The sequence below is a fragment of the Pristiophorus japonicus genome, unplaced genomic scaffold (assembly GCF_044704955.1).
Source record: "Pristiophorus japonicus isolate sPriJap1 unplaced genomic scaffold, sPriJap1.hap1 HAP1_SCAFFOLD_318, whole genome shotgun sequence".
Classification (NCBI taxonomy): domain Eukaryota; kingdom Metazoa; phylum Chordata; class Chondrichthyes; family Pristiophoridae; genus Pristiophorus; species Pristiophorus japonicus.
In genome coordinates, this window is record NW_027252977.1 from 588,403 (window position 1) to 603,492 (window position 15,090).

General features: G+C 47.0%; 1 protein-coding gene across 6 annotated transcripts in view; it reads right to left on the reverse strand.

Moving 5' to 3' along the window:
- Positions 1-2,116: 2,116 nt before the first annotated feature.
- LOC139249547 (zinc finger protein 664-like) overlaps positions 2,117-15,090 on the reverse strand; it is a 202,033-nt gene continuing 189,059 nt past the window's right edge. For 3 of the 6 annotated variants that reach the window (XM_070872484.1, XM_070872483.1, XM_070872486.1), the window contains 2 exons: positions 11,133-11,218; positions 4,954-7,726 (listed from right to left, as the gene is read on the reverse strand). In XM_070872484.1, the coding sequence (XP_070728585.1) occupies positions 6,881-7,414 (534 nt within the window). In that variant the 5' untranslated portion in view covers positions 7,415-7,726; positions 11,133-11,218 and the 3' untranslated portion in view covers positions 4,954-6,880. The other 3 variants (XR_011591200.1, XR_011591199.1, XM_070872487.1) reach the window with 3 other exon arrangements.

Here is a 15,090-nt window from a genome sequence, read left to right on the forward strand (position 1 = left end):
TCTGGGTTGTTACACTGCGAGGAGTGTCTGATTAATAAACGGACTGACCCGCAACAGGAATTGAAAAATAAACTTGAAAACGGCTTGCGAGAATGTATGACTAAAATTTGAGTCTCAGACCCTAAACAAGCTCTTAATTCGGCAGGCGATGTAAATGAACGGGTCTGGGAGCAAAGGGAAAGAGCGACCAGGGACCGTGTTTGTAGTTTGTGGGCGGAAATTCCAGCGACACTGAGGTCGAACAGGACAGTGAAGCTGCTTAGCGGAGAATTCAAAACTAAATCTACAGCTGGAACTGCAAAGGTTCTCAAACACACTTGTTCAGGAAATAATTAGTGATTTGAGTCTAAAGGGAGATGCGTTTGTGCAGCTCTTTCAGAGTGGTTGTGGGTGGCCCTTAAAAGAGCCGTTGTGTTTTGGGGTTTGATCTCTCAGGACAGCGCTGCACTTGGTCACCACCTTTGTCCCTTCCGACACGGCGTGCTTGGCCAGCTCCCCGGGCAGCAGCAGGCGCACGGCTGTAATGGACCAGGCAGGAAGCCTCGCCCGCGATGCGCTCCAAAATATCGTTCACAACCGAGTTCATGGTGCCGTGGCCTTGTAGGAGATGCTGGTGTCGGTGTGAACTTGCTTCATCACTTTGTATATGTGGATGGAGTAACTCTACTTCCTCGACTTTCTGCACTTCTTCCCGCCCTTCGGTGTCGTTTTATTGATTACTTTCTTGGGGCCTTTCTTGGCGGTAACTGTTTACTTTCAGTCTTATTTTTGTTCATTCTTGTCAGATCAACTCCAGCGCCAAAGATCACTTTGCGCTATTTACATTTGATCTTAGCCAAAAGGCCGAGAGGGCAAGCTGCACCGTTCCTGGAAACACTGCAATACCAGGTCGGTGCGTGGAGTGGACGGAGCAAGCTCCTGTTCCATCGTGTTTACTTTCCATCAGCGATCGTCTGGTTCAGTCCGGCGCAGATTTGAGGAAACTCTGCTCCGAGCCCCACACTCCACCCACAGCCATATGCTAATGAGGGATGGGTGACAATGATTGTGATTGGTTCATTATACATTGTTCTGCATCTCTCTGATTTAAACATCCAATCAGATTTGTTGCTCGCCACAATCTCAAATTCTTGAATGATCAGTTACAACCCCTCCTGATTTATACTCTGCTCTTTATGTGTTTCTATTCTGCTCTCAGGCAAAAGTCTTACCAGGAATGTTCTTTCATTTTTTTAGTATATATTCAATAATCTGAACAGCAAACTCGCTGCTCTGTTTGACGGACTAGATTTCTACATGTTCAACAGCGGTTTATAACTGGGGAATAGAGATTTGGATTTATACTGCACCTTTCACCACCATCGGACTTCTGAACGTGCTTCTCAGCCAATGAAGTACTTTTTGAAGTGTAGACACTGCAGTAATGTAGGAAAGGCGACAGATCCCACACACAGCAGTGTAATAAGCTGTTGTGTTATATTGATTGAGGGACAAGCCAATGCTCGGACACCGGGGATAACTGACCTTCTCTTCAAAATAGTGGCTGTGGGATCTATTGCGTCCACCTGAAAGAACAGAAGGGGCCTCGGTTTAACGTCTCTTCCTATAGATGGTACCTCTGACAATGCAGCACTCCCTCATCACTGCACTGGTGCGACATCCCCACTGGCACCTGGGAGTCCCTGGACAAAGACCATCCTAAATGGAGGATGTGCATCTGGGAGGGCGCTGAGCTCCTCGAGTAACATCGCCGAGAGCATGCAGAAACCAAATGCAGGCAGCGGAAGGAGCGTGCAGAAAACCAGGGTCCCCGCCTAACCCTCCCCTTCAACCACTCTGTCCCACCTGTGACAGAGACTGTGGTTTTCGTATTGGACTGTACAGACACCTAAGAACTCATCCTGAGTGGAAGCAAGTCTTCCTCGATTCCGAGGGACTGTTTATGATGATGATGATGATGATGATGATGTGTCAGCCGATATTTTTGTGCTCACGTCCCTGGAGTGGGAATTGAACGCGCGACCTTCTGACTCAGAAGTGAGAGTGCTACCAACTGAAGCACCGCTGATAAGATTGTCATCAATAGATCAGTTTCTTCAGACAGTAAGCAGCCCTTTCATAGATAGAGTAGGTGGCTCTGAAAAGAACCAATGTGTTATTAGATTACATCTTGTCCACTTTATTTGCTCTTACTGAGCACAGCATTAGATTTCTTTGTCCGATGCACCGTCTGGATTTTTGGCTGCTCAGCCATGATCTTATTGAATTGTGGAGCAGAATTTCCAGAAGGCATTCGATAAGGTGCCACATAAGAGGTTACTGCACAAGATCACGGGGTTGGGGGCAATATATTAGCATGGTTAGAGGATTGGCTAACTCACACAAAACAGAGAGTCAGGCTAAACGGGTCATTTTCCGGTTGAAAACAGTAGCTAGTGCAGTGCCGCAAAGATCGATGGTGGGGCCTCAAATATTTACAATCTATTAATGACTTGGATGAACGGACCAAGTGCAATGTAGCCAAGTTTGCTGATGATACAAAGATGGGTGGAAAAGCAAATTGTGAGGGGGACATAAGAAATCTGCAAAAGGATTGACAGGCTAAGTGAGTGGGCAGAATGTTGGCAGTTGGAGTATAATTTGGGAAAATGTGAGGTTATCCACTTCGGCAAAAAAAATAGTAAAGCAAATTATTATTTAAATGTATAAAAATTACAAAAGGACCTGGGGGGCTTTGAGGATGAAACACAAGAAGTTAATATGCAGTTACAGCAAGTAATCAGGAAGGCAAATGGAATGTTGGCCTTTATTGCAAGGGGAATAGAGTATAAAAGCAGAGAAGTCCTGCTACAACTGTACAGGGTATTAATGAGGCCATTAGTTTTGGTCTCCGTATTTAAGGAAGGATATACTTGCACTGGAGGCAGTTCCGAGAAGGTTCACTCGGTTGATTCTGGAGATGAGGGGGTTGAATTATGAAGATAGGTCGAGTAGGTTGGGCCTGTACTCATTGGTGTTCAGAAGGATGAGAGGTGATCTTATCAAAACGTATGAGATAATCATGGTCCCGACAAGGTTGACGCAGAGAGGATATTTCCACTCGTAGGGGAAACTAAAACTAGGGGACATAGTCTAAGAATAAAGGGCCGCCCATTTAAAACTGAGATGAGGAGGAATTTCTTCTCTCAGAGGTTTGTAAATCTGTGGAAAACTCTGCCCCAGAGAGCTGTGGAGGCTGGCTCAGTCTGGGACAGGGGAGGCAGAGAAGACAGATTTTTGAGTGATAAGAAAATAAAAGGTTATGGGGAGCGGGCAGGAAAGTGGAGCTGAATCCATGACATGATCTTATTAAATGGCAGAGCAGGTCCGAGGGGCCAAATGTCCTTCTCCTGCTCCTATGTCTTATGTTCCCAGGCTTCGATCCAATGTGCTGCACTCTTACCGAAAACTTTTAGGAAGTCTGAACAGTGGAGGGTGAGGGGGTTTTTCTGGTTCAGTCTGGGATGAGGAGGGTGAGCGGGTCATTCTGGTTCAGTCTGGACAGGGGAGGGTGAGGGCGGGGTGTGTCTGAGTCCGTCTGGGAGAGGGGTGGGTGTCAGGGTCAGTTTGGTGGGTGTCAGGGTCAGTTTGGGAGAGGGGAGAGTGAGGGAGTGTGGGTTAGTTTGGGAGAGGGCAGGGTGATGGGGGATCTGGTTCAGTTTGGGATGGGGAGGGTGAGGGGGTCGTTCTGGTTCAGTTTGCAATGGTAAGGTGAGGGCGGGGGGGTGTATGGGTCAGTTTGTGAGAGCGGATGGTGAGGGTGGTCTGGGTCAGGGGAGGGGGGGTCTGGGACAGGGGAGGGTGAGGGGGGGTCTGGGTCAGGGGAGGGTGAGTGGTATCTGGGTCAGGGGAATGTGAGGGGGGGGTCTGGGACAGGGGAGGGGGTCTGGGTCAGGTGAGGGCGAGTCTGGATCAGTCTGGGACAGGGGAGGGTGAGGGGGGTCAGTCTGGGACAGGGGAGGGTGAGTGGGGGTCAGTCTGGGACAGGGGAGGGTGGGGAGGGGGTCAGTCTGGGACAGGGGAGGGTAAGGGGGGTCTGGGTCAGGTGAGGGGGGCGTCTGGGTCAGGGGAGGGTGAGGGGGGGTCTGGGTCAGTCTGGGACAGGGGAGGGTGAGGGGGGCCTGGTTCTGGGTCAGTCAGGGACCAGGACAATAGAGGGAGTTGTTATCTGCTCCAGTCCTGTACAGTACCCGGTAAGTGGGGCACATTTGCTGAATGTGTGCTGGGAATTGAAGAAGACTGCTTTGTATTTCTGTACCCAGTCAGAGTCAGCATCTTCAGGGGAGGAGAGCTGCTGTGGGTAAATATAATTCCCGCAGCCTAGTGACAGTGGAGTTAACATGGGAGTGGGGGGCGGCGGGCAGAGGAATTGTGTGCCCAGCCTCCAGTGTCCAATGTCTATGGGCCAAAGCTCTGGGTCTGGGGCCTTCTACAGGGTCTGTGAGGTCCCACGTGCTCTCTGTGGCTTCTCAGGCTGCAGCACAGAATGTGGGGATTTGGCATCGATCGTACTCAGGATTTATGACCAGAAGGTTTGGAGAAGTTCCCCTTCTGTCTGTGGACCCTCCAGCGGCGACTCCCCCGAGGCAGGGCAGTTCGTGCATCCCCGATAGTGTGCAGCATGTTCAGTGTCTGACCCTGAGCTGCCCCAGGGAGGGGGGAGTGTGTGATGTCCCTGTGGGGTGCAGTGTCTGACCCTGAGCTGTCCCAGCGAGGGGGCAGTGTGTGATGACCCTGTGGGGTGCAGTATGTTCAGTGTCTGACCGTGAGCTGCCCTCATTCCTCCTGCTCTAGGGGGCAGTCATGCTCCTCTCAGTCTGAGTTCCATGGAGGTACAGCATCATCTACTGGACACTGGCGATATTTCAAGGCACATCATGTCTGGCTCCATCCCAGAGAAATCCAAAACTGACCTGCAGATTCAATTCATTTTATTATCAATTGTTTAACAAACTTTAACTGCAGTTGTTGCAGCTTTCAGTATTTGAATAAAACCCTTCTGATATTTTGTATCGGTCTTCAAGGTAAAAGATACTAAATACATCCCAATAATAGATAATCAAGGGCTATAGGGAAGGGGTAACTTAAAACTATCACTGACACTAAAGAAAAAGCATTCGGTAAAATAATGGGACTAAAGGTAGACAAATCCCCTGGACCTGATGGCCTGTATCCTCGGGTCTTAAAAGAAGTGGCTGCGGAGATAGTGGATGCATTGATTGAAATCTGCCTAAACTCCTTAGATTGTGGAGCAGTCCCAGCGGTTTGGAAAACCACAAATGTAACACCGCTATTTAAAAAAGGAGGGAGACAGAAAACAGGAAACTATAGCCTACATCTGTTGTTGGCAAAAAGCTGGAGTCCATTGTTGAGAAAACAGTAGCAGGACAATTGGGAAAGCATAATACAGACAAGCAGAGAGTCAGCATCGTTTTATGAAAGGGAAATCAGGTTTGACAAATTTGCTCGAGTTCTTTGAGAATGCAATGAGCAGGGTGGATAAGAGGGAACCAGTGAATGTGGTCAATTTGGTTTTCCAGAAGGCTTTCGATAGGTGCCACATTGGTTATTGCACAAGATAAATGTTCACGTATTTGGGGGTAATATATTAGCACGGATAGAGGGTGGGCTAACTAATAGAAGACAGAGAGTCAGGATAAATGGATCATTTTCCGGTTGGCAAATGATGACTAGTGGGGTGCCGCAGTGATCGGCCTCAACTATTTACAATCTAGAGTAATGACTTGGATGAATGGACAGAGTGTAATGTAGCCAAGTTTGCTGATGATACAAAGATGGATGGGAAAGCAAATTGGAGGAGGACTCAAAGAATCTGCAAATGGATATAGTCAGGCTAAGTGAGTGGGCTAATATTTGGCAGATGGAGTATAATGTGAGAAAGTGTGAGGTTATCCACTTTGGCAGGAAAAATAAAAATACAATTTATTATTTAAATAGAGATATTACAAAATGCTGCAGTACAGACGGACCTGGGTGTCCTTGTGTGTGAAACACAACGTTAGTAATTGTGAAGCCAATAGAAATGTTGGCCTTTATTGCAAGGAGGATGGAGTATAAAAGCAGGGAAGTCCTGCTGCAACTGTACAGGGTATTGGTGAGACTGCGTACAGTTTTGATCACCTTATTTAAGGAGGGATTGCATTGGAGACAGTTCAGAGAAGTTTCACTAGTTTGATTCCTGAGTTGAAGGGGTTGACTTATGGGGATAGGTTGAGCAGGTTGGAGTTTAGAAGAATGTGAGGTGACCTTATTGAAACATATGATACTGACGGGACTCAACAAGGTAGATGCAGAGAGCATGTTTCCACTCATGGGGCAATCTAGAACTAGGGGGGTGGGGCATAGTTTAAGAATCAGAGGTAGCCGATTTAGAACAGAGATGAGGAGAAATTTCTTCTCTCAGAGGGCCGTAAATCTTTGGACTTCTCTGCCCCAGAGTTGTGGAGGCTGGGTCATTGCATATATTGAAGGTGGAGATCGCCAGATTTTTGAGCAATAATGGAGTGAAGGATTATGGTGAGCAGGCAGGGAAATGGAGCTGTGCCCAAGATCAGATCAGCCATGATCTAATTAAATGGCAGAGCAGGTTCGAGTGGCCAGTGGCCTACTTCTTATGTTTTTTAAAGGGTGATGTATGGATGCAAACACAATCAGCATTATCTTTTTACCTGATCCTTTTTCCGTTGCTTAATTGGTCAAATATCCTGAATATTAAACTCCAACCCAGTTATAGGTGGAATCAATATCAGCAGAAAGAAAGCCCAACTGTCAGAATGGACACGATTCAATCTGAGACAGCAACAGAATCCAAACCCTGCAGTCACTTGTGAGCTCGCTGGTGTTGCTGCAGGTTGGATAACTGAGTGAATCCCTTCCCACAGTCGGAGCAGGTGAACGGTCTCTCCCCAGTGTGAACTCGCTGGTGTCTCAGCAGGGTGAATGAGGTAGTGAATCCCTTCCCACATTCAGAGCAGGTGAACGGCCTCTCCGCAGTGTGAACTCGCTGGTGTCTCAGCAGGATAGATGACTGAATGAATCCCTTCCCACATACGGAGCAGATGAATGGCCTCTCCCCAGTGTGAACTCGCTGGTGTATCAGCAGGATAGATGATTGAGTGAATCCCTTCCCACACTCAGAGCAGGTGAACGGCCTCTCCCCAGTGTGAACTCGCTGGTGTGTCAGCAGGTGGGATGAGGTAGTGAATCCCTTCCCACACTCAGAGCAGGTGAACGGCCTCTCCCCAGTGTGACTGCGATGATGAACTTCCAGATCAGATGGGTAATTGAATCTCTTCCCACAGTCCCCACATTCCCATGGTTTTTCCATGGTGCGGGTGTCCTTGTGTCTCTCCATGTTGGACGATCAGTTGAAGCCTTGTCCACACACAGAACAGGTGTACGGTTTCTCCCCGCTGTGAATGCTGCAATGTTTTTTCAGGCTGTGTAACTGGTTAAAGCTCTTTCCACAGTCGGGTGTGTGTGTCTCGGTGCTTTTCCAGTCACACTGAAGTTTGAAATCTGTTCCCAGACAGAACAGACAAACTTTTCTCCTTCCACATTCAAAGGCCGATGATATTCAGGTTCTGAAGAATCGAGTGATTCCATCACATCTTGACATGATGTTTGGTTTGAGATTCCCATCTACAAATCCTGCCCTTCTGATACCCTGGAAAAGGAGTTTACAAAAATCATTACTGCAAATACAGGACAGAAATTCAGAACAGGCAACTCCAGATTCTATGGAACATTCTTTCCTCTTTTGTTCCTCCAAAGCAGTAAATCCCTGCCCCATACACTTACCCCTGCCTGTCCTGAAATTCAAACACATCGCACATCTGAAGGCAGCTTGTGCTCCGCTCCAACTCTGGCTGGGTTCAGTTCTACACTCACTGGTACCCCTACCTCTCCTCCCCTGAAGGTGCTGACTCTGGCTGGGTTCAATTCTACACTCACTGGTACCCCTCCCACTCGTCCCCTGAAGGTGCTGACTCTGGCTAGGTTCAGTTGTAGAAACATAGAAACATAGAAATTTACAGCGCAGGAGGAGGCCATTTCGGCCCATCGTGTCCGCGCCGGTCGACAAAGAACCACATGGCCCTCGGTCAGCAGCCCTAAATGTTACTTATAAACCCATGAACAATGACGGAAAGGCAAAGAGCACCCAGCCTAACCAGTCCGCCTCACCACAACTGCGGCACCCCTTATACTGAAACATTCTACACTCCAGGCAGCGAGTTCCAGATCCTCACAACCCTCTGCGTAAAGAAGCCCCCCCCAAATCCCCTCTAAATCTTCCACCAACCACCTGGAAACTATGCACCCTCGTAATAGACCCCTCCACCAATGCAAATAGACCCTTACTATCCACTATGTCCAGGCCCTCAATATTTTGTAAACTTCAATGAGGTCTCCTCTCTATGTTCCAATGAGAACAAACCCAGCCTATCCAATCTGTCCTCATAACTAAGATTCTCCATTCCAGGCAGCATCCTAGTAAATCTCCTCTGCACCCTCTCCAGTGCAATCACGTCCTTCCTATAAAACGGGACCAGAACTGCAGGCAGTACTGCAGCTGTCGTCTAACCAAAGTATTATACAATTTAAGCATAATCTCCCTGATCTTCTATTCTATGCCTCGGCCAATAAAGGCAAGCGTTCCGTTTGCCTTCTTAACCACCTTATCTACCTGGCCTGTTACTTTCCGGGATCTGTTGACAAGCATTCCAAGGTCCCTTTCTTCATCGACATTATTAAGTGGCCTGCCGCTTAATGTGTATACTATTTTCTTATTAGCCCTCCCAAAGTGTATGACCTCACACTTCACTGAATTAAATTCCATTTGCCACTGCTCTGCCCACCTGACCAGCAGATTGATATCATCCTGCAGCCCATGATTTTGCTCTGCACTCAATGGTTCCCCTCCCCTGAAGGTGCTGACTCTGGCTGGGTTCAGTTCTACACTCACTGGTTTCCCTCCCCTGAAGGTACTGACTCTGGCTGGGTTCAGTTCGACACTCACTGGTTCCCCTCCCCTGAAGGTACTGACTTTGGCTGGGTTCAGTTCTACGCTCACTGGTTCCCCTCCCTCTCCTCCTCTGAAGGTGCTGACACTGGCTGGGTTAAGTTCTACACTAACTGCTCCGGTGAAAGGGGATTGATATTGTTTCTATCACTCATTGTTAAAATGGGACAGTTTTAAATTGTTTAGTTATTTCGACTAAACACCTTATGTGTCACTGTCTGGTACTGTGGTCAGTGTAGGATTGACAGGTGTGTATAGGACAGACAGGTGTGTATAGGACAGACACTGCCACTCACTCTCTGGTACTGTGCGTCAGTGTAGGATTGACAGGTGTGTATAGGCCGGCACTGTCACTCACTCTCTGGTACTGTGTGCCAGTGTGTGATTGACAGGTGTGTATAGGACAGACACTGTCATTCACTCTCTGGTACTGTGTGGCATTGTAGGATTGTCTGCTGAATATGGGATAGACACTGTACCTCTCATTCTCTGATATTGCTATCAGTATGGGATATATTTGTTAATAGAGGATAGGTATAGCTTCTCTCAATCTCTGGTACAGTGAGGCAGAGCTGGATTGCCAGGTGAGTTTTTAAAAAAAAATAGATACTGCCCGTTATTCTCTCATTCCATGTGACAGATTCTGTTGACAGGTGAGTGTTGGATAGATACTGCCTCTCATTCTCTGACACTATGTGACAGGTAAGTGTTGGATAGATACTGCCTCTCTCATTCTTTGACATTATGTGACAGGTGAGTGTTGGATCGATACTGCCTCTGTCATTCTCTGACACGATGTGACAGATTCTGCTTGATATGTGAGTGTGGGATGGACACTGCCACTTTCAATCTTCGGTGCAGTGTCAGTGTGGGACTGACTGATGATTATAGGATAGATACTGACTCTTTCACTCTCTGAACCATTGACAGGTAAATATAGAATTAATATTGCGGGTGTCTGGTATGGGAGAGTAGAATTGACTCTGTATCTGTCCATCTCTGGTACGTGGATGAGGGTTTTACTCTGTATGTCAGTTTCTGATACGAGAATGTGGGTTTTATCCTGTACCTGTCAATTTCTGGTAATTGCATGTAGATTTCATTCTGTATCTTTCCATTCCTGGTTTGTGAGTGTGTGTTTTGTGCTGTACCTGTCCATCTCTGTTATTCTCCAGTATGTTAGTATTGTTTTACTGTGCACCACCAATTCCTGATAGAGTATTCGTTTTACTTTCTAACTGTCAATTTGTGTTATGGAGATGAGTGTTTATGCTGAATCTGTCGGTCTCTGGTAAATGAGTCTGAGTTTTACCCTGTATCTATCTATCCCTGGTATGTGAGTGTGGACCTTTCTCTGTATCTCCATTTCTGTTATGGGAGTCTGGGTTTTATTCTGTACCTGTCAAGTTCTGATGTGTGATTGTGGGCCTTACTCTATACCTGCCAGTTTCTGCTTAATTGAGAGTGGGCTTTCCATTGTGCCTGTCAGTTTCTGGTATGGATGAGAGGCCTTTACCCTGTACCTGTCAATTACTGGTTCGTGAGTACTTGCATTTCACTGTATGTCAATTTATGTTATGGGAATATGGATTTTAAAGTGTCAGCCTCTGATGTGTGAGTGTGGGTTTTATACTGTATCTCTCAGTCTCTGATATGCGAGTGTGTGTATTATTCTGTATCGGACAGGTTTTGGAATGTGTATGGGGGTTTAAGCTGTGTGTCTAAGTTTCTGGTATGTTAGTCTGCCTTTAATTAGTTTACGTGGTTTTATGTTTTACACTGTACCTGTCAGTTTCTGGCAAGTGAATGTGGGGTATAATCTGTACCTGTCAGTTTCTGGCAAGTGAATGTGGGTGTTTAATGTACCTGTCAATGTGATCTGTTTCAATGGTGAAACAGCATCTGATTCTACTGCTCCATGTGGCTGTAAGATTCACAATGTAACTCTGCCACTTTGGATCACTGTGGGACTGACAGCTTCTGCTGCCCATGACAATGGGATTGAGGCTAGTTCTGTGTCTCTGCGCTCTGTGAGTGATAATCTACTTACTGTGTGAGAAGGAGCTGCCTGCACTGTTCCTTGTGTTCCAGGTGGAGGAAAGATCACATTTGTTCTGGCTGGTTGAAGAATTTGCTCTGAGAATAATAATACGAGAACATTATTAGTTCTAAGATATCGATGCAGGGGGAAACATGATGTATCTGAGGGAGCGACAATGTACCTCTCGATCACAAGCAACACGGTTCTGGAGAACTCAGCTCACCGAAACAATATAACCTGTCTTTAAAATATCTTCTCCCACACTCCTGCCTGCAATAGATGCACTTTGTGAAACTCCCCACATCCTCACTGTCAGGCTGTGTTTCCACTGCTCACTGTGCAAGAACAACAGACACGGTGAGGTTGGAACTGAATCAGGAACATTCACTACTGATTTGGGGAAAGAAAGCCGCAATGATTTGAAAGAGCGAGGTGGTTTACTTTCTCTGTTACCTCACACTGTCCGAGAATGGCCTTTCCCTTCCCCCACTCACACTAGTTCCTGATCAACTCTGCCTCTTACACACAGCCCCCGAAGGAACTAAACCAGGAACGTTCACTACTGGTTTGGAGAGAGAAAGCAGCAGATTGTCATAGCAGATTTTTCCCATTCTGTTTCCCTTACCTATGACACACACGGCCCGGGAATGGCCTCTCCCTTCCCCCACTCACTGAGACTGGTTCTTGCTCCACTCTGCCTCTTACACACAGCCTCCGATTCCCTCCGACGTTCCCCCGGACTCAATGCTGAACTCTGAGCCCATCTGCGAACACGCTCCCAAAGCACTGCGCTGCTGTAAGGAGGCTGCTTCTCACTGCCTTACCCCGGGGCCGCGGTGTCTCCATTCCCAACTGTTTTAAACCATCTTCTTCCGCTCACTGAGTGAATGGCGATCACAGGCAGGGCTGGGGGAGGGGAGGGGAGGGCGCATGCGCTCTTCTGCTCAATGGAAATCGACACAGGAGGCGGGGCTGAATCGTGCATGCGCAGCTCTCTGCACTAAGTCAGCCTGTAAAAATCAAAGTACACTTTTCCCTATTTACTTTTATCAGAATCTGAGTAAACGAACTGGGCCTGGGGGGGGGGGGGGGGGGGCGGGGTGAAGGACAGAAAATGATTAAAGCTGGGAGCCTTGTCCCTTGGAGATGCTCAATTTGGGATCATTCCATGCAGGGTACTTTTCTCCATGAGCCTGTCTTCACAAAACAATCCTGCAGAAACATCGGAGGGATGAGGGAGTGGGAGTGTTTGCTGGGACTGTACAGGAGTTAATATCTGACAGAAACAGTCCGAGATCAGTTTAATTAGAGTAAAACACTCGGTCACAGAGACTTAATAGCGATGTGGATAATCAAGCTGCTATATGGAGGGAGGAACTTAATACAATCACTATCACTAATAGTACTCGGTAAAATAATGGGACTAAAGGCAGACAAGTCACCTGGACCTGATGGCTTACATCCCACAAATTTACGAGAAGTCACAGCAGAGATAGTAGATGCATTGCCTGGATTCTGGCGTGGTCCCAACAGATTGGAAAACCACAAATGTAATGCCTCTATTTAAAAAAAGGAGGCAGAAAAAAAGCAGGTAACTATAGACCAGTTAGTCTAACATCTGTCGTTGGGAAAATGCTGGAGTCCATTATTACGGAATCAGTAGCGGGACCAAAGCATGATTCAATTAAGCAGAGTCAGCATGGTTTTATGAAAGGGAAATCATGTTTGACAAATTTTCTGGAGTTCTTTGACGATGTAAGGAGCAGGGTGGATAAGGGGGAAATCAGTGGATGTGGTGTATTTGGATTTCCAGAAGACATTTGATAAGGTGGCACCATAAGAGGTTACTGCAAAAGATAAAAACTCACGGGGTTGGGGGCTGTATATTAGCATGGCGAGAGGATTGGCTAACTAACAGAAAACAGAGAGTTGGGATAAATAGGTCATTTTCCGGTTGGCAAATGATGACTAGTGTGGTGCTGCAGGGATCGCTACTGGGTGCTCAACTATTTACAATCTATATTAATGACTTGGATGAAAGGACCAAGTTTAATATAGCCAAATTTGCTAATGATACAAAGATGGGTGGGAAAGCAAATTGTGAGCACACAAAAAATCTGCAAAGGGATACAGACAGGTTAAATGAGTGGGCAAAAATTTGGCAGGTGTCGTATAATGTGAGAAAATGTGAGGTTATCCACTTTGGCATAAATAATGTATAAAACAAATTATAATTTAAATGGAGAAAAATTTCAAAGTGCCGCAGTACAGAGACACCTGGGGATCCTTGTGCATGAGAACACAAAAAATTAGTATGCAGATACAGCCAGTAATTAGGAAGTAAAAAAGCAGAACTGTAAGCTACAACTGTACAGGGTTTTGGTGAGGCCGCACCTCGAGTACTGCTTGTAATTTTGGTCTCAGTATTTAAGGAAGGATATACTTGCATTGGAGGCTGTTCAGAGGTTGATTCCAGAGATGAGGTGAGTTGTCTTATGAGGATAAGTTGGGTCTATACATATTGGCATTCAGAAGAATGAGAGGTGATCTTATCGAAACATACAAGATAACGAGGGGGCTCGACAAGGTAGAAGCAGAGAGGGTGTTTGCACTCATAGGGGAAACTAAAACTAGGGGGCATAGTCTCAGAATAAGGGGCACCCCAGTTAAACTGAGATGAGGAGAAATTCCTTCACTCAGAGCATTGTCAATCTATGCAATTCTCTGCCCCAGAGAGCTGTGGAGGCTGGGTCATTGAATATATTTCAGGCAGAGATAGACAGATTTTTGAGCGATAAGTGAGTAATGGTTAATGGGAAGCGGGCAGTGAAGTGGAGCTGAGTCCATGATCAGATCAGCCATCATCTTATTGAATGGTGGAGCAGGCTCGAGGGGCCAAATGGCCTACTCCTGCACGGCTTTCTTATGTTCTTATGAGATAATAACCCAGGGACTGTACTTGGGGATTCAAAAGCTGGGACTGTACATGGGGATTCTAACCCAGGGAGTGAACAGCTCTGGGGCTTTCCTGTTACAATTGTCTGGGAGTTAAACCGTAAGCATAGCACTGAGCAGCGCCTTTCGGAGAGATGGTGAGAAATGGAGAGAATAAAATAACTAAAGTTGTTGGTTTACCAGTCCGCTCCGCCATTAAACGCACCGCGCATGCTCCAAACACAGGCAGGTCCCGCGCCTGCGTACTGGGCCATTGTAGTCTGGGTTCGGCATATTCTCCATCTCGGGGAATGCTGGGTAAATACACTGCCATTGAAAGCCGATGTTAGTGAATGGAACAGGATTTATTGTGATTGAAATGTTACATTAGCGTGCGGCGGCCCGGCCCGGAAATAGGCGCGGTCCCGGGGCCATCAGAGGGAGCAGCGTGTGGCGGCATACCACTGCAGGAGGGTGATGGCTGCGAAGTCAGGTCGCTTTTTGCAGTGCGAGTAGGTACAGCAGGAGGGATGAAGGAGCAGGAGTTTGGAGAAGGAAGTGACCCGGGCCCAGGGCAGCACAGGCCAACCCAAACTGCTATTTGTGTGCGTGCTCCGTCCGTGCAGCAGAGCTGGTCTCTAGTCGTCTTGGGTAATCCTTGCCACTGGACCAAGACCTGGCTCTGTCAAGCCCATGTGGTGGCTGGTGTGCAACGACCACCACACGTTAAAAAAATCCAAGCACAGGCATCTTCCGCCCTCCAAGATGTAGTTCGGGATCTGGAATATTAGATCCTTAATTGAAACACCTGTGAACTCATTCCTTTTTAGCGTGGAAGCAAGTCATCCTCGTTTGGAGGGATTGCCTATGATGATGACTCTGATTGCATTGGGCACTGAACCATGTTCATTCTGGCAGTTAGAGTTTGCTTCTGCTGCTCTTAATAATCCCTATACCTGGGCTGGAGATTAATGTTCTGTATAAATATTGAATAAATCAGCTTGTTTCAAACACCGTGTGTCGAATATTTGAT